At 42.0% G+C, this 26,627-nt stretch overlaps 1 protein-coding gene across 1 annotated transcript in view; it reads left to right on the plus strand.

The window, feature by feature from the left end:
- Positions 1-26,627, plus strand: part of lrba (LPS-responsive vesicle trafficking, beach and anchor containing) — a 1,007,923-nt gene that overhangs the window by 461,310 nt on the left and 519,986 nt on the right. The window contains exon 36 of the mRNA XM_068041130.1: positions 25,387-25,553. Within this exon, the coding sequence (XP_067897231.1) occupies positions 25,387-25,553 (167 nt within the window). The remainder of the gene's footprint in view (positions 1-25,386; positions 25,554-26,627) is intronic.

Genomic DNA, 26,627 nt, shown 5'->3' on the forward strand with positions numbered 1-26,627 from the left:
TGTTCATCAGATCATAGGTTTTAAATTTTCATCATGTTACTGTTGTACCAAACTATCTTACAGTATATATCACTTACAATATAAGCATGGCCTAGTTGGTAGGATTTGTATCTCTGGGATCAGATGGTTGTGGGTTAAAGTCCCACATCAGATCTTGAGCACATTAACTGTACGCTACAGTCCAATACTAGTCTAAGAAAATCAAAGCTAGTCAAAGAAAAGCAGAGTTCTCCAGACCAATGTTGCTCCTTCAAACCAATTTTCAAAAAGCTGCTCAGTTAATCTCTTTGGGATCTGGAATCATAAAATGATGTGATGTATTTGCTTAAGTAAGTCATTGCGCACTAAAAAGCAATTTACTGTGCTTCAACAATGTGAAAAGACATTGTATAAACACAATAGTAGAGGTTCATGAATTGTTTCGTATTGGGTAAGTTTTGACTTCTTTGCACTTCAAATATTATCAGAAAAGATGGACACACATGCTTTTCACACATTATAGATTGCTTACACAAATCTTGGTATATGCATCGCAATTGATTGGTATTGTAATCAATTTTTGGCCCCGAATAAACTAATATAATTACGTACTTTAAAATTGTACCTCAAATCGTGACAGTATAATTGATTTAGCATCAAAACTAGCTATACATTTTTTATTAAAGCTGTAATTAGTTGTTACCATATAACATTTATTTTTGTTTAAACTAAAACAATGCATTGAATTAGTTCAAAAATATTTATAAAAATGCAGTCATTAGCCATGATAAGGATGTCTGGTGAACCTTCAAATAAAACATGAAAGAGAGTGAATTATCAAATAGATAAAAATATATTTATGTTTGCACTCTGTCAGGGTTCATATACACATGGAACCTGATAGAGGACCAGAATGATTTAGACAAGTTTGCTTAAAAGATTCATAACATATGCTTGCTGGAAAGAATTGAGTTATCTCTGCTCTGGAGAGTAAGTTATCGTTGCAGTAGCTGACAGAGATGAAGATAACTGAAGGAAATTCAATTACCTTTTAGTGTTTTCTTTCTAATGGGATTCTTAATGTGAAAAAGATCCTCCAATGATGCCCCTCTGTTGCTCTGTGATTTTCCTTGATACTTTGCTTTGATGGAAAGAATCGAACCCTCCTTTATAGTGCTTCATTAACAATGAAATATGTTTGTTCTTATTAAGTGGTGTGGTTGATTAGAAAATCCTGAAGTGACACCATATCAGTCCATTCCAGACACATTTCCTAGATATAGATGGTCCATTTTACCTCACCTTTCTTAAATTCTTAATTTGTCTGCCTGCAGTAAACCTTTTAATTAAATATATTTTAAGTTTCACCTAGATTGAAACATTAGTTCATAATTTTAAGGTGGATGGCATTGCACACATGTAGGAATTCAATTGTTGGGTTTAAACTGTTTTTGTTTATGGGTTTAAAATTAAACTATAATTTGGTACAAGATTAAGATTAAGTCCCAGCAATTGAACTAATCTGTTAATGTTCATTGCACAACTTAGTGTTATTCTGGAAAAGCAATGTTAAAGCTTCAAATAAATAAAAAGCAGCTACTGTGCTATCATTCTAGCTTCTGGAGTACTAAGAGTACATGATCAGAAAAACCTTGGCAAGTGCAAGATTTTGAATTTGACCTTGTGTTTATATCGCACCTTTTGCAACCACAATGTCCCAAAGCTCTTTATAGCCAATAAAGTACTTTTTTTTGAAGTGTATTCACTGCTCTAATGTAGGAAACGTGGCAGCCAATTTGCACACATGTCCCACAAAAAGCAATGTGATGATCAGATCATCTGTTTCAGTAATATTGGTAGAGGAATAAATATTGGCCAAGACACCGGGGAGTACACGTTGGTTTGCTGTGAAATAGTGCTCTGGGATCTTTTACGTCCACCTGAGAGGGAACGTAAGAACAAGAGCAGGGCATTTAGTCCCTCTAGCCTGTTCTGCCATTCAGTGAGAACATGGTTGATCTGCAAGGCTACGGGCCAAATGTTGGAAAATGGGATTAGAATGGTTAGGTGCTTGATGGTCGGCATGGACACGATGGGCCGAAGGGCCTGTTTCTGTGCTGTATAACTGTGACTCTATGCAACCTAACTCCATATATGCATGCCTTTGCCTCATATCCCTTAATACATTTGATTGCCAAAAACCTATCCATCTCAGATTTAAAATTAGCAATTGATCTGGAATCAATTGCCTTTTATGGAAGAATGTTCCAAACTTCTACCACCCTTTGAGTAGAAGTACTTTCTAATTTCACTCCTGATAGGTCTAGCTCTAATTTTTAGAGTAAGCCCCAGCCAAGTCCTAGACGCCCCAACCAGCAGAAATAGTTTTTCTGTATCTATCTTATCAATTCCCCTTAATATTTTGAAAACTTTGATCAAATCACCCCTTAACCCTTTAAATTCCAAGGAATACAATGCTAGTTTGTGTAATCTCCTCTTGTAATTTAACCCTTCAAGTCCAGCTATCATTCTGGTAAATCAATACTGCACTCCCTCCAAGGCCAATATAATGTTTCTAAAGTGTGCCCAGAACTGTTCACCTAACCAGGCTTTATACAGCTGAAACATCTACCCCCTTCTATTCCCTTAGATATGTAGCCTGATGTCGGTAGTGGGAAAATTCTAGAGTCCATTACCAAAGATTTTATAGCTGAGCACTTAGAGAACAGTGGTAGAATTGGGCAGTCAGCATGGATTTACGAAAGGGAAATCATGCTTGACACATCTTCTAGAATTCTTTGAGGATGTAGCTAGTAGAGTCGATGAGGGGGAGCCAGTAGAGTAGTTTATTTGGACTTTCAGAAGACTTTCGACAAAGTCCCACATAAGAGATTGGCATGCAAAGTTAAAGCGCATGGGATTGGGGGTAGTGTATTGCGATGGATAGAAAATTGGTTGGCAGCAGGAAACAAAGAGTAAGGATAAATGGGTCTTTTTCCGAATGGCAGGCAGTGACTAGTGGGGGTACTGCAGGGATCGGTGCTAGGACCCCAGCTATTCACAATATACATTAATGATTTAGATGCGGAAACTAAATGTTATATCTCTAAATTTGCAGATGAGACAAAACTGGGTGGGAGGGTAAGTTGTGAGGAGGATGCAGAGAGGCTTCAGGGTGATTTGGACAAATTGAGTGACTTGGCAGATGCAGTACAATGGCAGATGCAGTATAATGTGGATAAATGTGAGGTTATCCACTTTGATAGCAAAAACAGGTAGGCAGGTTATTATCTGAACGGCTATAAACTGAGAGGGGAATATGCAGCGAGACCTGGGTGTTCCCGTACACCAGTTGCTGAAGGTAAGCATGCAGGTGCAACAGGTGGTAGAAAAGGCAAATGGTATGTTGGCCTTCATAGTGAGGGGATTCGAGTACAGGAGCAGGGATGTCTTGCTGCAATTATGCAGGGCCTTGGTGAAGCCACACCTGGAATATTGTGTGCAGTTTTGGTCTCCTTATCTAAGGAAGGATGCTCTTCTACAGAGGGAGTGCAGTGAAGGTTCACCAGACTGATTCCTGGGATGGCAGGACTGACGTATGAGGAGAGATTGAGTCGGTTAGGATTATATTCGCTGGAGTTCAGAAGAGTGAAGGGGGATCTCACAGAAACCTATAAAATTCTAACAGGACTTGATAGGGTAGATGCAGGAAGGATGTTCCCGATGGCGGGGGAGTCCAGAACCAGGGGTCATAGTCTAAGGATACGGGGTAAACCTTTCAGGACTGAGATGAGGAGAAATTTCTTCACCCAGAGAGTGGTGAGCCTGTGGAATTCGCTACCACAGAAAGCAGTTGAGGCCAAAACATTGTATGTTTTCAAGAAGGAGTTAGATATACCTCTTGGGTCTAAAGGAATCAAAGGGTATGGGGCAAAAGTGGGAACAAGCTACTGAGCTGGATGATAATGAATGACGGAGCAGGCTCGAAGGGTCAAATGGCCTACTCCTCCTATTTTCTATGTTTCTATAAAGTCCAGCATTCCATTGGTTATCTTGATTATTTTCTGTATCTTACCTGACATTTTAATGATCTATGTACCTGGATCCCCAAATCTCTTTGGACCTCCACTGTTGCTACTTTTTCACTATTTAGAAAGTAACCTCTTTTATTCTTTTTAGGTCCAAAGTGGCTCCCGTTTGCCTGCATTGAAATGCATTTGCTACAGCTTTGCACCATTCACTATCAAAATCTTGAATTTTACGCTTCCATCTACGTTGCTTACAATGCTGCCTATCTTTGTGTCATTGGCAAATTTGGATAGGTGGCTTTCTATTTGATCAACTAATTGTTAATAAATATGGTGAATAATTGAGGTCCCAACACAGATCCGTGCGGGCACCGTTAGTTACATTCTGTCAGTTAAGACTATCTGTCCGTTATCTCTACTCCCGTTCTCCTTCCACTCAGCCAATTTCCTAACCAGATTAATAATTTGCCCTCAATTCCATGATCTTTAATTTTAGTTAACTGTCTCTTATGAGGGACTTTATCAAATGCCTTCTGGAAGTACATATAAATAACATCCATAGACATTCTCCTGTCCACTACTTTAGTCACCTCTTCAAAAAATTTAATCAGATTCATCAAACATGACCTGCCCTTTACAAATCCATGAGCAGCTGAATATTTTCAAGATGTTCAGTTACTCTATCTTTAATTTAAAGATCTAATAATTTCCCAAAAAGGCATGTTTGGCTAACTGGTCTGTATTCCCTGGTTTCCCTCACTCACCTTTCTTAAATAGCGGAGTGACATGCGCAATTTTCTGATCTGAAGGAGCAGTTCCCAAATTGAGAGAAAACGGGGCCTCGCTTTTAATGTTTCATCTGAAAGATGACACTTCCAGATGCGCAGCCCTCCTTCAATATTGCACTGAAGTTTCTGCCTAGATATTATGTGTTAAAGTCTCTGGAGTGGGACTCTGAGGTGAAAAGATTGAGACCATTTGACTAATTGAATTTTTTGATAAAGTAACAGACGGTTAATGAAGGGAATGCGATGGAAGCTGTCTATGTGGATTTTAAGTAAGCATTTGACAAAATACCACATAAAAGGCTGCTTAACAAATTGAGGCTCATGGAGTAGGAGGGTCACTGTCCAAGTGGATAAAAATTTGGCTTAAGGACAGAAAGCAGCAAGTTGTGATAAATGGTTGTTTTTCAGACTAGACAGTGGTGTTCCTCAAGGGTCAGTGCTAGGACCACTGCTTTTTTTGCTACATGTGAATGACTTGGATCTTGCAATACAGAGGAGAATTACAAAATTTGCCGATGATACCAAGCTTGGAGATGTGGCAAACAGTGAGGATGATACGAACTGCCTACAACAGGACATAGATAGGCTAGCAGAATTGGCAGGCAAGTGGCAGATGGAAGTTAAGACAAGTGTGAGGTGATGCATTTTGGCAGAAGGAATAGGGTGAGGCAATATAGACTTAATTGTGCAGTTCTAAAGAGTGTGCAGGAGCAAAAGAACCTGGAGGTGCATGTGCATTGACCTTTGAAGGTGGCAGGACGCATTGAGAGAGTGGTTAGCAAGGCTTATGGTATCTTGGGCTTCGTAAATAGATGCAGAGGGTCCAAAAGCAGGGGAGTATTGCTGAATCTTTATAAAGCTCTGGTTTGGCCCCAACTAGAGTATTGTGTCCAGTTCTGGTCACCACATTTTAGGAAGGATGTGAGGGTCCTTGAGAGGGTGCAGAGGAGATTTACCAGAATGGTTCCAGGGATATGAACATAGGAATTAGGAGCAGAAGTAGGCCATTTGACCCCTCTAGCCTGCTGTGCCATTCAATAAGATCATGGCTGATCTGTCTGTGTCTCGAGTTCCACACTCCCATCTACCTTTGATTCCCTTACCTAACAAGAATCTATCTCCCACCGCCTTAAAAATAATCGATGACCCTGCCTCCTCCACCTTCTGAGGCAGAGTTCCAAAGTCGCACATTCCTCAGAGGAAAAAAATTCTCCTCATCTCTGACCTCTGTCCCCTAATTTTAAAACAGTGCCCCCAAGTTCTGGATTCACCCACAAGAGGAAACACCCTCTCCACATCCGCCTTGTCAAGACTGTTCATGGTCTTATAAACTTCAATCAAGTCTCCCCTCACTCTTCTAAACTCTAGTGAAAGCAAGCCCAGTCTGTCCAATCTTCCCTCATAAGACAACCCGCTCATTCCAGGTATGAATCTAGTCGATCTCCTCTGAACCGTTTCCAACGCATTCACATCCTTCCTTAAATAAGGAGACCAAAACAGCACACAGTATTCGAGATGTGGTCTCACCAATGCCCTGTATAACTGACGCATAACATCCTTTCAATTCCTCTCATGATAAAGAATAGCATTCCATTATCTTTCTTTATTACTTGCTGTACCTGAATACTAACTTTTTGTGACTCATGCAATAGAACACCTAGATCCCTCTGCACCTTGGAATTCTGCAGTCGTTCTCTGTTTAAGTAATACTCTGCTTTTTTATTCTTCCTGCCAAACTTCACATTTCCCACATTATACTCCATCTGCCAGATTTTTACCCAATTATTCAACCTATCCATGTGGGGGATTTGAGTTACAAGGTTAGGTTGGAAAAGCTGGGGATGTTCTCCCTGGAGCAAAGGTGATTGCAGGGAGATCTGATAGATGTATACAAGATTATGACAGGCTTATATGATTTAGACAAGGAAAATCTGTTCTCATGGTACAAGTACGAGAGGACGCATTGAAACTTTTGGGCAAGAGATACAGGGGGAACGTGAGGAAGTACTTTTTTATGAGTGAGTAGTAATGATTTGGAACTTGCTGCCCATGAGGGTGATGGAAGCGGAGATGATCAATGATTTCAAGAGGAAATTGGATGGGCGCCTGAAGGGACTGAACTTGCAGGGCTACGGGGATCAAGTGGAGGAGTGGAACTGACTGAAGTGCTCCGTGGACAGCCAGCATGGACTCGGGCCAAATGGCAGCCTCGTATGACTCTATGACTTTGAAAAGGGGATCGTCTTGATTTGAGAATGAGGAAATAACTGAAATGCTTACCATTTCATTTTACTTTTACAGAGGAAGTTAAAAATGCGACTTTGGAGGAACCACTTTTGGAAATAAATATTCCAGAGGAAACTGTGGCAGGGTCTGGGTAGAGAAATATAATGGAGATAAAAGTAGAAAAGTTGCCAGGCCTGAATGGTGTGCATCCTGGAATACAAAATGATATTGGGGAGACAATAATTTTCTAAAATCTTTGTAATTGTCGATCATACCAAAAGCCTGGGATGATGCATGTGATGCTACTTTAAGGAAAGGGGAAAGGAACATGCCACGAAATTGTAGCGTCTTGCTTTGTTATGGGTAAAAATCTACAGTTCATAATATAAGACTAAATTAGTTAATGCATAGAAAGGCATGGGTTAATTAGAGATAATCAGCATAGATTTGTAATCATGACCATGGGGTGCTATATTTCCTCATCCTCCTGAACCGCTCTGCAAACTTTGATGTGGCTAATCGCCATCGTTCTCGAAAGCTCAGTGGAATTGCCTTTTGTTGGTTACACCCTTACTCGATCCAATCATAGCAATAGCATCTGAAGCAATGGCTTCTCTTCCCATGCTCTGCGCTGTTAGATTTAGATTTAGAGATACAGCACTGAAACAGGCTCTTCGGCCCACCGAGTCTGTGCCGACCATTAACCACCCATTTTATACTAATCCTACACTAATCCCATATTCCTACCACATCCTCACCTGTCCTTATATTCCCCTACCACCTACCTAGACTAGGGGCAATTTATAATGGCCAATTTATCTATCAACCTGCAAGTCTTTTGGCTGTGGGAGGAAACCAGAGCACCCGGAGGAAACCCACGCAGACGCAGGGAGAACTTGCAAACTCCACACAGGCAGTACCCAGAATTGAACCCGGGTTGCTGGAGCTGTGAGGCTGCGGTGCTAATCACTGCGCCACTCTGCCACCTGCAGGAATCCATACCTGGCCACCTTTTCTTCATCCATATGCACTTCCCTTGGTTATGTCATTCCAAAACATGTGTTCAGCTTTCACATGTATGCTGAAGGCAACCAGTTTTACCCCTCTGTCACATTGTCTTGACCAGTCCACTGCTTCTGTGTTGTCAGACTGCTTATCCAACATCCAGTCTTAGATGAGCAGGAAGTTCCTACCATTAAGTAAAACTGCCATCTTCTGTCCCTGCCCCAAACCTTGTACCCTTGCCACTGATTCCAGCCCCCTCCCAGCTCCTGTCTTGGGTTGAGCCAGACTGTTTTGGAATCTAAGATTCCTATTTGTCTTAAAATAAGCTTCTGGCCCTATAGCCTCTCTGTCACAAAAACTGTCTACTTCCATCTCCATAACAGCACCCCACCTCTGTGCCTATCTCAGCCCACCTGATGTCTTTGTCACCTCAGATTCAATTATTCCAGCGCTTTCCAGGCCAGCCTGCCATCTTCCACCTTTGAAAACTTCAACTCATTCAGTACTCTTGCTACTCATATCCTAATTCAGACCATGTCCCATTTACCCATCACTTATGTTCTTGCTGACCTACATTGGATCATAGTCTCTTAATGCCTTAGATTTAAAATTCTCCTCCTTCTGTTTTTATTTTGTAATAGACTTGCTCCTCCCTATCTCTCTCAGCTCCACCAGCCCAACCACCATACCGCTCCAAATCTCTCCCTCCCTTTGATTCGGCCTCTTCTGCATTCCCTGTTCTTTTGTTCCACCATTGACAGCCGTGCCTTCAGCCTTTGAGACATATGCTTTGTGAGTTCATCCTTCAATCTTTTCACATCTTCTCCTCTAAGACACTTTTTAAAATCCACCTCTTTGACATTTTGGTTACTCCTAATGTCTTCCTTTTTGGTACAGTTTCCAATTTGTGTGTTTATGCCTTTGTGAATCGTCTTGGGATATTTTTCTATATAAAGGGTTCTGTATAAATGCAATTTGTTATTCCCTTTTGGCCAGAACATGGGTCGTTGTGCGCCCCAGCAATTTTGTGTTAATCTGTGCAAGGTAGGTGCTGGAATCCTCCATGCTCCTCGACAGTGACAGGAGTGGTACAGCCATGAGATATGGCATTTGAAGTTGCATTCACTGACTTAGATCACTCATGAGGTCATTGAACGTCTTTTGGCACTACATCCAGGTCCACAGGGTTCCGCTGCTGGCAATGACTTCCACGGCTATCAACTCCCACTGCCTTCTCAGATTTTATCTTGAGGGCCTCCTATGAATAGCAAGTTTAGCAAGCTGGACCTCAAAGGTAGTAATCTCCGGATTACTCCCAAGGCCATGTGCCAGTGAGTATAGAAATAGGAGAATACACCAGATGAATGCGTGGCTGGAGAGATGGTGCAGAAGGGAGGGCCTCTGGGGAAGGTGGGACCTTTTCAAGCCGGAAGGTCGACACCTGAACAGGGCTGGGTCAAATATCCTTGCAGGGCAGTTTGCTAGTGTTGTTGGGGATGATTTAAACTAGTTTGGCAGGGGGATGGGAACTTAAGTGCAGTCTCAGATAGGACAATTTCAGGGCAGGGAATGGGAGGCAGAAAATTTACGAGTGACTCTGAAAGATAGAAGAAGCAAAGATTAAAAAGTATGCAGCACAGGAATTTGGCAGTGTTAAAGGGTATTTATTTAAATGCAAAGAGTATAGTAAAAAAAAACGGTGAGCTGAGGGCACAGATAGATAGATGGTACCACAATGTCATTGCGATAACGGAAACTTGGCTTAAAGAGAGACAAGAATGGCAGCTCAATGTCCTGTGATATCGAGTTTCAGGCGAGATAGACGGGGGATAAAAAAAGTAGAGGGTGTAGCATTATTAGTTAAGGAATCAATAACAGCTTTGAGGAGGGATGATATGCTAAATGAATCATCAAATGAGGCCATGTGGGTGGAGCTCAAAAATAAAAAAGGGGCAGCCACACTGCTAGGAGTATACTATAGACCCCCAAATAGTGAGAGGGAGATAGAAGAACAAATATGTAGGCAAATTTCTGAGTGTAAAAACTATAGTGTGATAATAGTTGTGGATTTCAACTACCCTCATATCAACTGGGAAACAAGCAGTGTGAAGGGCACAGAGGGCACAAAATTCTTGAACTGCATTCAAGAAAACTTTTTAGCCAGCATGTAACAAGCCCAACGAGAGGGAGCGCAATTCTAGATTTAGTCTGTGGTGTTGAAGCTGGGCAAGTGGATGAAGTAACAGTGGGTGACCATTTTGGAGATAGTGAGCATAATACTGTCAGTTTTGGCATGATCATGGAAAAGGGCAAAGATAAAACAGGAGTAAAAGTTCTAAATTGGGGGAAGGCAAATTTTACGAAGCTGTGAGGTGACTTGGCGAAAGTGGACTGGATACAGCTACTTGAAGGAAAATCAGTGGCAAACCAGTGGAGGCATTCAAAAGTGAGATACTACTGGCACAGTATAGGTATGTCCCCACAAGATAAAGAGTGGTACTGCCAAATCTAGAGCCCCCAGTTATCTAGAAGCTCTCAGGCTAAGTTAAAGTATAAAAAGAAAGCTTATGACGATCACAAAAAACCTAATATTTTAGAAAGCCTAGAGGAGTATAAAAAGTGCAGGGGTGAAATAAAAAAGGAAATTATAAAAGCAAAGAGAGGACATGAAAAATTATTGGCAGGTAAAATCAAGGAAAACCCAAAGATGTTTTATCAGTACATTAAGAGCAAAAGGATAACTAAGGCCCTACCCTTTCCCATCAGAGTTGCATAAGGGGACTTATAGATGCAGAAGATGTGGGCAGGGTTTTTAATGAATTTTTTGTCCCTGTCTTCACAAAGGAGAGGGTTGATGCAGATCTTGTAATTAAATAGGAGGAGTGTGAAATATTAGATACGATAAGCATAATGAGAGAGGAAGTACTAGAGGGTCTGACATCCTTGAAAGTGTATAAATCGCCAGGGCTAGATCAATTGCATCCCAGGTTGTTCAAGGAAGCCTGGGCGGAAATAGCGGATGGGCGAAGGATCATCTTCAAATCCTCACTGGATATGGACGAAGTGCCAGAGGTCTGCGAATGTTATATCATTGTTTAAAAAGCGTGTGAGGGATAGGCCAAATAATTATAGGCCAGTCAGTAAGACCTCGGTGGTGGGTAAATTATTAGAATCAATTCTGAGGGACAGGATAAACTGTCACTGAGAAAGGCATGGATTAATCAGGGATGATCAGCATGGATTTGTTAAGGGATGTCATGTCTTACTAACTTGATTGGGTTTTTTGAGGAAGTAGCAAGGAGGATTGATGAGGGTAGTGCAGTGGATGTGGTCTACATAGATTTTAATAAGGCATTTGACAAGGTCCTGCATGGCAGACTGGTCGGTAATTCATTAAGGGATACAGGGGAATGTGGCAGGTTGGCTCCAAAATTGGCTCAGTGACAGGAAACAAAGGGTAATAGTCGATGGATGTTTTTGCGAATGGAAAGTGGTTTCCATTGGTGTTCCATGGGGCTCAGTGTTGGGTCCCTTGCTGTTTGTGGTGTATATTAATGATTTGGACTTAAATGTGGGAGGCATGATTGGAAAATTTGCTGATGACACAAAAATTGGCCGAGTAGTTGATAGTGAAGAGGATAGCTGTAGACTCCAGAATGATATCAATGGTTTGGTTGAGTGGGCGGAAAAGTGGCAAATGGAATTCAATCCAGAGAAGTGTGAGGTAATGCATTTCGGGAGGGCAAACAAAGCAAGGGATTACACAATAAATGGGAGGATATTGAAAGGGGTAGAAGAAGTGAGAGACCTTGGAGTGCATGTCCACAGGTCCCTGAAAGCAGCAGGACAGGTAGATAGAGTGGTGAAGAAGGCATATGGAATGTTTTCCTTTATTGGCTGAGGTGTAGAATACAAAAGCAGGGATGTAATGCTGGAACTGTATAAAACACTGGTTAGGCCACAGCTGGAGCATAGTGTACAGTTCTGTTCACCATATTAGAGGAAGGGCATCATTGCTCTATAGAGAGTACAGAGGAGATTTACAAGAATGTTGCCAGGGCTTGAAAGTTGCAGCTATGAGGAAACATTGGATAGGTTAGGGTTGTTTTCCTTAGAACAGAGGAGGCTGAGGGGTGTCTTAATTGAGGCGTACAAAATTATGAGGGGCGTTAGACAGGAAGGACCTGTTTCCTTTAGCGGAGAGGTCAATTACCAGGGGGCACATATTTAAGGTGATTGATAGAAGGATTAGAGGGGACATGAGGAAAATCTTTCTCACCCAGACGGTGGTGGGTGTCAGGAATTCACTGCCAGGAATGGTGGTGGAGGCAGAAATCCTCAACTCTTTGAAAAGGTACCTGGACATGCATCAGATGTGCTGTAACCTGCGAGGCTATGGACCAGGTGCTGGAAGGTGGGATTAGATGGGGTAGCTATATTTATTTTGGCCGGTACGGACACAATGGGCTGAATGGCCTCCTTCTGTGCCGTAATTTTTCTATTGTTCTAGGTCTCCAGTTCTGCGGCGGAGTACCATGGAGTCCGCTCTCTGCCATCTTGTGCCATTCCTGTGTCTTTCCCAGGTCAGAGTGACTTCTAGAGCGACTTACAGCACTTGCTTCAGCCAAAATGCACCTCCCCTTTCGCAGATGCAGGCTGTCTTTCAGTCGAACAGGTGAGCTTGAACTCGTGCTAGCCTCATGACTTTGCACCCCCTGGCTCAGATGTGCAGCAATTCAGCCGTGCATTTAGTGCTGGCTGCACACTGCAATCATTTAAATGAGCATGCATCTCAATGTTTGCATGCTGCCTGCATCGGAAGCAATGGACACAGGTTAATCGCCCATCACAATTTCTGCATCAGTTTTCGGGCCTTAATGAATTTCCCCACCCTGACTCTTCATATCTACCTTGTTCCCATCCCCATGTGATTTTAAACATCTCTATCAAATCACCCCATCATCTCCTGTGTTTTAGAGAAAACAGCCCAGCTTTTCAAGTTTTTTGTATTTCCTCTTACCAGTGTCATGAAAATCCTACATGCCAACTGGGAAATATTAACTTAATCGGTAGGAACCTTGCCTGAGACTTTTACTGGAAATTCTTAGAAATAACTTTTTAACAGTCTTTCTTTCAGAAATCCACATTGGCTGCTTCTGATTATTTTTTCTTCTTCTAGATATTTAGTAATTACATTTTTAATTAAAGTTTCCAATACTTTCTTGCAGATGGTAGATGATCTCCCCCACCAGAGGAACAAGTTCTTTAATCGCTATCCCTATCAAATCCATTTATCATGTTAAACACTTCAGTTAGATCACCCCTTAATCTGGAATCTGTTGGACTGCTATCTAGACGACATTGTTTAAGCGTTATGAATTCGACTATGGAGATTTACTGGTTTGTTGAGCTTTTCTCCAACTGCAGATCAGTTTGCAATTTTTAAAAATAATCCATGCACAACAAATCGTTATGCTGCATTTAGATTTCAAAATAAAGGCGTCGGTGACCTGGCGATTACTCAGCAAATTGGCGATGGGCATTGATTTCAAGTGGGGGGGGCGGTGGTTATGATATTTAACTGCTTATCTATCCCTATGAGGGAAATAGCGAAGCGTGCAATTGTCCCAGGAAGTTTTGGCGTGGCATAAGTAATGGTGTAAATTGCTTGCACCAAATGTTGGTGTATGCCTTGGATGCACTTATGGTGCAATTTTTCAGGAAGTTAGGGCCATCGTTAAGAATGGAGACTGCTGGTGGAAAGAAGAGCTGATTACAGATTTTATTAGCTTAAGATTAGTGAAAAGAATTCCTTGTGTTTATATAGTGTGATGACATTTATCAGAAAGATCTGAGCACTTCACATACATGCAGTGGTTAGCACCGCAGCCTCACCACTCCAGCAACCCGGGTTCAGTTCTGGGTACTGCCTGTGTGGAGTTTGCAAGTTCTCCCTGTGACCATGTGGGTTTCCGCCGGGTGTTCCGGTTTCCTCCCACAGCCAAAGACTTGCAGGTTGATAGGTAAATTGGCCATTGTAAATTGCCCCGAGTGTAGGTAGGTGGTAGGACAATGGTGGGAATGTAGTAGGGAATATGGGATTAATGTAGGGGTGGTATAAATGGGTGGTTGTTGGTCGGCATCGACTCGGTGGGCCGAAGGGCCTGTTTCAGTGCTGTATCTCTCTATGACTCTATGATCAGACTAGGTTTTACTGTCAGCGACCGCTATGTTCAGCAGACTTGACAGCCATTTTGCACATAAGAATTTCTAAATTACATTGAGGTGAATTACTTTTTTCAGGCTTTTGGTTAAGGAAGGATGGGTTACGAGTTTAATTGTGAGAGCTCATTTCAAATAGTACCATGGAAGCTTTAATAGCTACCTGAACAACAACATGAAAAGGTGCCCAAAGGCACTTCAGAGTTGTAATCTGACAAAGATGGATGCCAAGCCAAATAAGGAAATACTAGGTGGGAATGATCAAAACCTTTGTCAAAGATATGGTTTTTAAGGAAGTGGAGAGATTTGGGATACAGGCTGCAGAGCTCAGGCCTGGGCAGTTGAAGGCACGGCCATCAATAGTGGGACAAAGCAAGTTGGGGCTGTACAAGAGGCCAGGTTCTGGGAGAGGGGGGTAGGGCTTGAGATGGTTGCACAGATAGAGTGGTGAGCCCATAAAAGACTTTAAACATGAATTAGAATTTTAAATTGGCTCGCAGTCTGCCACCATCTCCAATGTAGATCACCAAGGATAGAGATTTGGGTTAGGGTGGGAAATCGGGAACAGAGCTTTGGATGAGCTGGTTGAGGATGGAAGAAGGGAAGCTCGCCAGGAAAATCTTGGCATAGTTGAGCTTGGAGGTGGCAAAGGTATCAGTAAGAATAAAAATACTAGTACTGGCAGCAGATGGGCTGAAGTAGGAACAAAGGTGGACAATGTTAATGAGACTAAAGTAGACGGTCTTTGTAATGGAGAGGAAGAGGGGTTGAAAGCTCAGCTCGTGGTTGATTAAGGCGCCGAGGTTGTGAACTGTCACATTCAACCTGAGACGGCGACGGTGGTTGTGGCTGAAATTAGTGGCAAGGGTAGTGAGTTTGTGGCTGGGCCAAAGATGATGCATTCAGTTTCACAGCATTTCATTGGAGGATATTGCAGCTCACTGAAGACTGCACGTTGAACATATAGTGTGACAATGCAGAGGCACAAAATCTATCGGGACAAGCTGTTTAGTGTCTCATCTAGAAGGTACCATTCTGCACTGCACAAGTGTGTCAGCTTAGGTTGGTGCTTGATCCTACAATCTTCTGACTTGGAGGCGAGGATGCTTCTAACCAAGCCAAGCTGGCAAATGATTAGGTTAGAATTATTGAAGTCATATTAAATGAATTGTGGGAGACACTGGGCCTGATACTGTTGAGCAATTTTTTCTAATTAACATAAAACTGCATTTAACATTTTCAACATTATTTTTAAACTTTTGTACTACATCAGGTCAGGCTGCTGGTTGTATATCTTGTATTTGGATAAATTTGGAAATGAAGTGTTATATTAGTCCCAGAATCCATATTTCTTTGCATGACAGATTTACAGTGACTGGAAATGGCACTCAAGGTGTGGGAAAGGTGCTTAAGTTCTCAAGGTACATATTTCTGCTTCATAATTTGGCTCTTATTTTTGTGAGCAGGATGGAGAAAAATAAATAGCAGTTTAGTAATTGTTAGTATTGGGGAAATGATGGGGTTTCCAATTTTAGGACCAGAGGTCAAAAGTGAGGAAAACTTGCACTGAATTTTGATACCCCCGATGGAAAATTTACTAAATTCAACAATTTGCAGAATGATTCTGCAGGGAGAAACGTTTCTACCCTGTAGAGAAACACTTCCCATCAAACTGATAATGGAGTTGCATTGATGATACCGGTGCTGGATCCAGGGTGATTCTTTTACAGCTCAAACTGCTCAATCCATCTTGCCTGAAGTCGGAAACAAAGGATGGTTGAAATTGGGACTGCATGAGATAAAGCTAACAGTAGAGCATGAAGATGTGTTTTTGTCTTTCCAGTTTATTTCTTCCAGTGTTCTTCCAATATTACCTCAAGTTTATTTTCTTTAGTGCATCACAAAGATGAAATTCAGTTGTATACAGTCATAGAGTTATACAGCACATAAACAGGTCCTTTGGCCCATCGTGTCTGTGCCGGCCATCAAGCACCTATCTATTCTAATCCCATTTTCCTGCACTTGGCCTGTAGTCTTGTATGCTATGGTGTTTCAAGTGCTCATCTAAATACTACTTAAATGTTGTGAGGGTTCCTGCCTCTACCCTTCGGGTAGTGTGTTCCAGATTCCAACCACTGTCTGGGTGAAAATTTTTTCCTCAAATCCCCTCTAAGATTCCTGTCCCTTAACTTAAATCTATGCCCCCTGGTTATTGATCTCTCCACTAAGGGAAAAAGTTTCTTCCTATCTATCCTATCAATGCCCCTCATAATTTTGTATACCTCAATCAGGTCCCTCCTCAGCCTTCTCTGCTCTAAGGGAAATAACCCTAGCCTATCCAGTCTCTCTTCATAGCTGAAATGGTCCAGCCCAGGCAACTTTTTTTTAACTCATTCCTGGGATGTGGGCGTCGCTGGCCAGGCCAGCATTTATTGCCCATCCCTAATTGCCCTTGAGAAGATGGTGGTGAGCTGCCTTCTTGAACTGCTGCAGTCCATTTGGGTTGGTATACCCACTGTGCTGTTAGGAAGGGAGTTCCAGGATTTTGACCCAGCAACAGTGAAGGAACGGCGATATAGTTCCAAGTCAGGATGGTGTGTGACTTGGAGGGGAACTTGCAGGTGGTGATGTTCCCATGCATTTGCTGCCCTTGTCCTTCCAGTTGGTAGAGGTCGCGGGTTTGGAAGGTGCTGCCTAAGGAGCCTTGGTGCACTGCTGCAGTGCATCTGGTAGATGGTACACACTGCTGCCACTATGCGTCGTTGGTGGAGGGAGTGAATGTTTGTAGATGGGGTGCCAATCAAGCGGGCTGCTTTGTCCTGGATGGTGTCGAGCTTCTTGAGTGTTGTTGGAGCTGCACCTATCCAGGCAAGTGGAGAGTATTCCGTCACAGTCCTGACTTGTGCCTTGTAGATGGTGGACAGGCTTTGGGGAGTCAGGAGGTGAGTTACTTGCTGCAGGATTCCTAGCCTCTGACCTGCTCTTGTAGCCACGGTATTTATATGTCTACTCCAGTTCAGTTTCTGGTCAATGGTAGCCCCTAGGATGTTGATAGTGGGGGATTCAGCAATGGTAATGCCGTTGAATGTCAAGGGGAAATGGTTAGATTCTCTCTTGTTGGAGATGGTCATTGCCCGGCACTTGTGTGGCGCAAATGTTACTTGCCACTTATCAGCCCATGCCTGGATATTGTCTAGGTCTTGCTGCATTTCTACACGGACTGTTTCAGTATGTGAGGAGTCACAAATGGTGCTGAACATTGTGCAATCATCAGCGAACGTCCCCACTTCTGACCTTATGATTGAAGGAAGGTCATTGATGAAGCAGCTGAAGATGGTTGGGCCTGAGACACTATCCTGAGGAACTCCTGCAGTGATGTCCTGGAGCTCAGCTGATTGACCTCCATCAACCACAACCATCTTCCTTTGCGCTAGGCATGACTGCAGCCAGCGGAAGGTTTTCTCCCTGATTCCCATTGACCTCAGTTTTGCTAGGGCTCCTTGACGCCATACTCTGTCAAATGCTGCCTTGATGTCAAGGGCAGTCACTCTCACCTCACCTCTTGAGTTCAGCTCTTTTGTCCATGTTTGAACCAAGGCTGTAATGAGGTCAGGAGCTGAGTGGCCTTGGCGGTACCCAAACTGAGCGTCACTGTGCAGGTTATTGCTAAGCAAGTGTCGTTTGATGGCACTGTTGATGACACCTTCCATCACTTTACTGATGATTGAGAGTAGGCTGATGGGGCGGTAATTGGCCGGGTTGGACTTATCCTGTACACAAAAAGCAGGACATACCTGGGCAATTTTCCACATTGCAGGGTAGATGCTAGTGTTGTAGCTGTACTGGAACAGCTTGGCTAGGGGTGCGGCAAGTTCTGGAACACAGGTTTTCAGTACTATTGCTGGAATATTGTCAGGGCCCATAGCTTTTGCAGTATCCAGTGCCTTCAGTCGTTTGTTGATATCACATGGAGTGAATCGAATTGTCTGAAGTCTGGCATCTGTGATGCTGGGGACTTCAGGAGGAGGCCGAGATGGATCATCAACTCGGCACTTCTATCTGAAGATTGTTGCAAATGCTTCAGCCTTATCTTTCGCACTGTTGTGCTGGGCTCCCCCATCATTGAGGATGGGGATATTTGTGGAGCCACCTCCTCCAGTTAGTTGTTTAATTGTCCACCACCATTCACGGCTGGATGTGGCAGGACTGCAGAGCTTCGATCTGATCCTTTGGTTATGGGATCACTTAGCTCTGTCTATCGCATGCTGCTTACGCAGTTTGGCATGCAGATAGTCCTGTGTTGTAGCTTTACCAGGTTGACACCTCATTTTGAAGTATGCCTGGTGCTGCTCTTGGCATACCCTCCTGCACTCTTCATTGAACCAGGGTTGGTCTCCTGCCTTGATGGTGAATCTCCTCTGCACCCCTTCCAGTGCAATCACATCATTCCTATCGTGTGGTGACCAGAACTGTACACAGTACTCGAGCTGTGGTCTAACTAGCGTTTTATAAAGCTCCATCATAACCTTCCTGCTGTTGTATTCTATGCAAGTATCCCATATGCCTTCCTAACCACCTTATCTACCTGTGCTGCTGCGTTCAGTGACTATGGACAAGTACACCAAGGTCCCTCTGACCTGTACTTCCTAGGGTCCTACCATCCATTGTATATTCCCTTGCCTTGTTAGTCCTCCCAAAATGCATCACCTCACACTTCTCAGGATTAAATTCCATTTGCCATTGCTGTGCCCATCTTACCAGCCCATCTATATCGTCCTGTAATCTAAGGCTTTCCTCCTCACTATTTACGACACCACCAATTTTCACAAATGACACGAACTTACTGATCATACCTCCTATATTCACGTCTAAATCATTAACATACACTACAAACAACAAGGGTCCCAGCACCGATCCCTGCGGTTCACCACTGGTCACAGGCTTCCACTCGCAAAAACAACCCTCGGCCATCACCTTCTGCCTCCTGCCACTAAACCAATTTTGGATCCAATTTGCTCCTTAGTTGCTCATTTTTCTCCCTCTGGAGTACATCAAGGTCACTGTAGTTTCTCCTTTTAAATCTGTTTATCTGAAGATGAGATGAATTTTTAGTTTCAGATTTAATGCAAACTATTATTTTTAAAGTCTTATGTTTTCACATTAAAGGCAGCCTATTAAAACCAGGAAAATTGAAAAAAAATTTTGATTCGTATTCTGCCTACCAATAACTTTGATGGCTATTATCATGGCTTTACTGCTCTATCAGTTCGATCAGATTAGTCGTCTTTCCGTGCTGAGGCAAATCAATACTTTGAAGCAAGAGATGATAGAGGCATCATTTGAATGTGGCTGTCACACATTATCATCGAGTAACTTCTGTTCACTGTTGTACTCATAAGCTTTGATTTTTTTTCTATGCCATCTTCTGGGTGTTTTAAGAGTTTCCTTATGGCATTTCTTTTTTGTTAAATAGTACTAACTTTAAATTTGATTGGATGGGGTTGGGTTGGGGTGGGGGGGTGGGGGTTGGTGGTAGGTCAAGTCCAAAAGTCTTTTAAACTGGAGGAATGAATCACTTTTTACTTGGCTTCAGCTTGTTTGATGTGCATCTGCTTCAGTCGCAAGACTGCCCATTGTGTGCGTGACTATTCTTTCTCAAACAACACCCTTTGGGACCATTGAAACTTGAGAAAATTAGATCAAATTGAAGGATGCAGTTGGCATACTTCAAAGCTTTTTGTCAGGACTGTTTCATCAGATCAAGGTTCAGTAGAAGCTGTCAAAGGGGTCTAAAATGAGTTAACTAACATAGCAGCAAGTTTGTAATGCTATGCTAGTACAGTTACATGATTCTTCATTACAAATACCATTTAATAAAATGCAAGTCCATCCTTCCAGTTATAAAGTGCTGTTTGATTTCCTTTTTATCACTTGTTTTAGGTCAAACTTCTCTTTAATGTTCTTTAAAGAGACAGAGATTGATAAAAGCGAAAGAGTAACCTGCTAACATGATTTATATCTATGGATTATATGTCAGACTTGAAAAGTTGATGGTTAAATTGTGGAGGAGGTTCCAACTGTAAATTATAGGGCACTTTCTCAGACATTTACTGTACGCTTTATTTCATCTTGTTTTCTCTCTGTACTTTGCACCCCCACCATATTTCCTGAATTTTCTTCTGCCTGCGCAGGTACTTTGTTACGACCGTGGTGGGAGCAACGCACTGTCAATTCAGTCCCATTGTTACACAGGTCACAGCATATTATTAAAGTTTTCTCACCCGTCTGGAAAACAGTCAAATTAAACGCTCTAGTAACCCCCGGAATAAAACAGATCAAACCAGGCATCTTTAGATACAACAAATTAACTATTTATTAAAAACTAAATCTTAAACACTATTAACATAAACCTATGTTTAAAGACCTTATAACTTATTTTAATCTAACTGCCCCATTCACACACACACACACACTCAAAAATAACAGTGGTGCACCAGTTTTAAAAGTGTTTTTTTAAACTGGCTGCTTAAGAATAAATAAATAAATCTTTGTAGGTTAAGTTCCTGATCGATGTGGTATTCTAATGTGGAAATAGTCAAAGGCCACTCGAAATCTTCACGTTGGATTTGATGCGTCGTCTGTTCTTAATAGGCATTCAAACTCTTCGGCTGCAGTAGGCATCAATAGTTCCTTCAATACAAACAGTTTCTTGAAAAAAGGCTTTTCTTCTTTAGGCAATTAACTCAGCCCGTGGCTCCCTGTAGAACTTTTTGCTGAGAGAAATGACAGCTTTCTTCTCTTTAGTGGCACGCCTCGTTGGAAAGTCTTTCAAAAACTAACTAGTTCATACTGGTTTTTGCCAGTTTTACACGTCGTTAAGTGGAAACATTATAACATGTGACCTCTCTCCTGCTGTCACCTAGGGTAACAAGTGCAGCTGCTGGCACACTGTGCCTTTAGAAATTCCAGAACTTTCTCTCCCTTAAAGGTGCACTGTTTTTAATACGGGGAGGAAATAAATACAAGTCCTTGACAACTTGAAAAACGTTGATCAGCTCTAGAAACATGTATATTCTTCAGAAAAGGTAACATGTAATTAAATAAATTTAGTTTCCAGATTTCCCAAACTTGTAAAACTGATGTGGTAATGTGAACCTAATGCCACCATATATTTATACAACATATAATCTGCAATTTTGATCTGACTTCCAATATTACAGCAGCAAGAATGATTTCACAGAATTTCATCTGAGTGAATGTAGTGCAAGAGATTCAAAATAAAAGTATATTTCTAATACATGACATATGTCCAAATACATATTTAATGTAAAAATGTGTATGTAATGTAAAATATTAAATATCTGAAAAATGTAAAAAGCCATACAACATTTCTTTGAAATGCAATCTTGTTTCGCTTTGATGCTTAAAATTTTAAAGTATGCACATTTTTGTGTGATGTGATTTTTCGTTCAAAGTTACAAATCCCTTTGTGCAAGGGATGGATGGGGTAATTCTTGCATGAATAGATTTATTCCAAGCACTTAAAGTTTAAAGTCAGACTCAATACAAAAAAACCTGTCCAAGAAACAAGTTTTCAAAGCTCAATGAACTGTGTTTGTTTCATTATGTATTGCTCGTCTGATTGATGCTCTGTGTGGTTGGCACAATATCTTGCCTCTCATACCCTCAAAAAATGTTACTTATGAAAAGTGATTCTTTAATATTCATGTTTAATTCTGGGTGCATTGATTGGGTATGTTTTTTTCTATTTGCAAATCGTTATGGAATTGTTTCATAAAAGTGAGTAATTTAATTGTAATCATGAACTTAAATTTAGATTTTAAAACACCTTGGGTGCAAAATAGTGCTCGATAGCGGTTTGGGCACTGCAGGTGCTGTTTGGGGACAAAATACCATCTGATGCGGATGCACATACTTCTGTCACAAATCGCAGCAGATGCTGTATTAGTGAAGGTCCGTCATAAGTACACACAGCATGCAGGTCAATTAGTGTGCAATGCTGATTTGTTGCCGGTGCTGCCATTTTAGAACTCAAAACTTCAGCTAGCGCTGCCTCATAACCTCGCATGGATGAACATGCTTTAAGCAGCAGAAAGACCTCCACTTCCACCAGTGCTATTTATAGGAATCAAAAACAACTTACTGGTTGATTTCTTCTGGCTGTTTATACGATTCTACAAGTGTTTGGTGCTTTCTATAGTTGTTACAAGTTGCAAATGTGTACAGCGAGTGGTGTGGCAAGTGCTGAAGGACTTTTTCCTGACTTCAAGGCTTCTGTACAAACTAGTTGCTGCTAGACATGGGTGCAATAAAGCGTGACTGGGAGAATGAACAGAGGCTGTATAGAGTAAGCCAAACTGCTCGAAGAGGGAGGAGGACGAGGAGGTGGCAACCTACACAGCCTCTTTCTGCCCTGGTTGCACGTGAAGAACTACTTCAAGTGAGATAATAGTAACTGCAATTCCAATTCCCCATTCATCAACAGCCCAACATTCTTAACCACCTCCTCTCTTTCTATCATATCATCTTGGCCACAATGCAAAAATTAAAAGCCACCACAAAATAAACATTCCAAAACAAATTTATAAATGAAATCATGCCATTTTTGCATACAAATGTAAACTAATTATCCTTGTGCATTCCCTTAGTGCCTGTCTTTCTGTGTGCCTTTGTCCGAGTGCTCCTATGCAGTTTTACACCAATGGCTGCAGCATGGCTGATGGTAGGCTGCTGACTTTTAGTGGACGAGACTGCAGATGGCCTTGGACGGCAACCTTGAGCAGCTGTTCGCCTAGAAGGTCTGGCTTCAGACTACACCATCTTGGCATAGGCAGCAGCAGTCTGGGCTAGTTGGTTGATGGGCAACAGCAAGGGCACTGATCGGAGGCCGAATGCTATCATTCTGAGAAAGGAGAGCAGATTCGTGCTCCAAGGAGCTGCTGCCACTCCTGCGGGATGGCATTGCCTCAGTAGTTCTATTAATGTGTTGGAGGACAGATTGATGAACTGTTGAGACACCCTGCAAGCCCCACAGCCATGATGGCAGCAAGCTGACCCTGTATGATGTCCATCTGAGCTTGCACTGCAGCACTCCGACTTCTGGTGGAAGCTGCTAGTGCTGTAATGGAAGCTGAGACATCAACTATCAGAGGCTGCATCATGGTTAGGTCCACAAGTGTGCTAATGGATTTGTCCACTGCTTCCATCCTGGAAAGGATGGGCTCCAAGCTGTGCTGCTGGACTCCTTCATGGTCTTTGACATTGATCACAGGCCTTCTGACAGGCTTCCCAATGCACCAAACATGCATATCATTGTGCATGTCAGTCAGCCTCATTCTGCTGCTTGCCCCATCGAAGTCCTCATCTTCTGGTGAGCTGGCACTTGCGCTGTCCTTGCCTTCTGCCCTGGCTGCAGGCAACTTGTGTCCAATGTCTCACCCTGTGCAGATCTCATCTCCATGCTATCCTCTAAAATACAGTGGCAATCTCTGATCTGGTGGCTGAGTCTGAAATTGAATGATGGTCTATCATCATCTTCTTGTTCCTCCACTGCCTGGTCAGGCTGCACTTCTTGGGTACCTGAAATGAGAGAGGCACAAGGGTAAGGTTGTGGTGAGGTGGGGGGTGTGGGAAGCATGGAGGAGTAGAAAAATAAGAGGTGCATTGTGGAATGAGACTGAGGTGGGATGTGAGAAGGAAGATTATGTTTGATGATGCTGTCATCTTCAATTGATTCAGCTCTGCCACTGGCCATGGGCTTAGCAGTTGTCATTCCAATAATTATAGCAACATCTCCTCTATGGGCATTAGGATAAGCAGGCATGCCAGTCCCCTGCCAGTTAGCTCCTGCTGTCTCTTGGTTGTGCACCACCTTCTTCTGCTAGAGAGAGGAAAGTGTGTCCGTGATGTTCATGCAGTCTTTTGGCTAGTAAGACTGTCATGTTTGAACAGTTGGCAGTGTGTGCAAGCTGTGATATGTGGGTATGAGGCTTGGTGTAGTGCTAAGTGCGTAAGGCTGCGGTGGAGTATATGAATGTTAGCTATGAGTCTTGATTGATATTGTTGGTAGGTGAGTCACAGGATTGTAGTGAATTGAAAAGTGTCTGAGGCTTTTGATGCATTTGATGGGCTCTGGTACTTGCAGATGCATTCACTCGTGTGAGGTCACTGAATGTCTTAATGGCACTGCAATCAGGTCCTCGGGGCTTGACTCGTGGCATGAATTCCATGGCTATCTATTCCCACTACCTTTTGAGTGTGTACCTGCCCACCTGTCCCCGTTCTTTCCCCCCCCCACCCCCCTCTAATACAGGATTTCTCTCCTACTTTCCACCACCACCAAGACCTCCAGTGCAGTATTGGAAAACCTGAAGCCATCTCTCTTCCATGTGCTATTCTTCACTGTTTCCCGAGTCAGATTCAGTTCCTGCCAATACCTGCTCCAGCCACAATGCTCCACCCTTTTAAGAGGTCCAAACTAGCTTTAAGCATTGCAGGCTGGCTTTAATAAGTGCCAGGAAGTTACGATTTTGGGCCTCTGCTGATTCGTGCAGCCAACGAACAGCACACTTAGCGCAGGCAGCAATCATTCTAATAGGTAGGTAGCACGAAGTTGGCATGCTGCCTGCATTCCAATCATTGGGCGTGGGTTCATCGTGAATTGCAATTCTTGCGCCCCTTTTTGGGAACTATCCAAATTAGCCCCCCTGAACTTTTAGCAGTAACCAATTAATAACTTACTAAGTGATTAAAAATGTAATTTGTTATCCTTAGGAGAAATATGTAAGGATTGCTTTTTCCTCGTAAGATCATCTGTGGAGTAATAGCTGGTGATCTGTTGGTTGTATTGACACAGAACAGCATTGGACATGTCCCAAAGGATGGAGATGTACATTTTGTCAGGAAAAAAAGTGATAAGAATTCTTCTGATTATCATCAGCTAATATGAGTTATGTTCATGTTGTAGTCAGTGTGAAAAATGATACAGGCTTTCAAGAAAACAGATTGTAACAATGTGATGCTATTCCCTACAGCCCTTTTGGCTTGAAGTGCCTGATTGTAAGAGTGATAAAGTTATAAGTAAAAAAAAAAAACTATTATTCCTTTTTTCTTGATAGTCTCTGTGTGCCCAGTATTCAGCAGAAAGACGTGAAGAAGAAAAGATGTGTGATCACCTAATAAGAGCAGCAAAGTACCGAGATCATGTGACATCCACACAGCTAATACAGAAGATTATCAACATTTTGACAGACAAACATGGTGCTTGGGGAAGCTCTTCACTAAGGTAAGTCCCCTGGTTTTAACTTCTAGTTTGGTTCAGAATGGAGACACTCTGTGCTTTTGCATGAGCTTGGGCTTTAGTGAGTGTACCTTAATACAACATGAAATGTAATATTAGCAGCCGTCACTCAAAAACCTTAAACATGGAGATTATGAATATGTTTGGTGCATTGCTGCACTCTTGATGCAACTGTTCAGTTGGTCTTGCTAAAATATTGCCTCAAGATTACACACAATACACAAGATGCAATTGTACTGAAACTCTGAGGGAAGGACAACTGCTTAAGCATTTATAATGAAACTGCTATCACTATTTGCCCTATTCTAATGACTTTGATCAACTACCTGTATGTAAAGAAAATATTACACCGCATTTATATTAAATGCACGCCTTTAGAAGAGAGTGCTGCACAATGGAAGTGCACCATTAGCATTGATTTATTATTTGGCTAAGTATCCATAGTGATTGACTGTGGCGTATGTCTTCATACAGATCATGTCTGAAAGTCGCAGAGTTGATAGTGAATACCCCATCTAATGTACCTGGCAACTGTTTTTTGATCTTAAATTTTAATAATTAAGCCTAAAATTTCAAAACACTTATTGATGTGCATTTTGTTGCATTTATTTGGTAGCTTTTGGTTAAATTACATTTAAATCTGAAATTGTTTTTGAAAGAAAATAAACAATGCAGGCTTGAGCAGTTAGTAACATGTATTTGTGTTTGATTAAATGGAAAGAAGGAAAGACTGAGTTGTTTGAACAAAAAATATGGTTGTACAGTGAGCAAAAATGCTCTTTCAGAATCTTGAGCTTTTAGGATCCCACAATATTTTATTATTTAAAAGCTTTCAAATAGTTGCTATTTACTCCAACTGATTAGAAAAGATGCAGTTATTCATAAAAAATGACTTTTAAAAATTGGATGCTAATAATGCTCAACAAACAATTCAAAAAAACAAAAACATTTTTTGTATTTGTCATGTGTTCTAGAAACAATATTTTTCTATTCAACTTTACAGAAATATTACTCCAAATTCCAGATATAACAGGAGTAATGCTTGGGACTGTCCCTGTA

This window comes from Heterodontus francisci, chromosome 1, assembly GCF_036365525.1.
Source record: "Heterodontus francisci isolate sHetFra1 chromosome 1, sHetFra1.hap1, whole genome shotgun sequence".
Taxonomy (NCBI): domain Eukaryota; kingdom Metazoa; phylum Chordata; class Chondrichthyes; order Heterodontiformes; family Heterodontidae; genus Heterodontus; species Heterodontus francisci.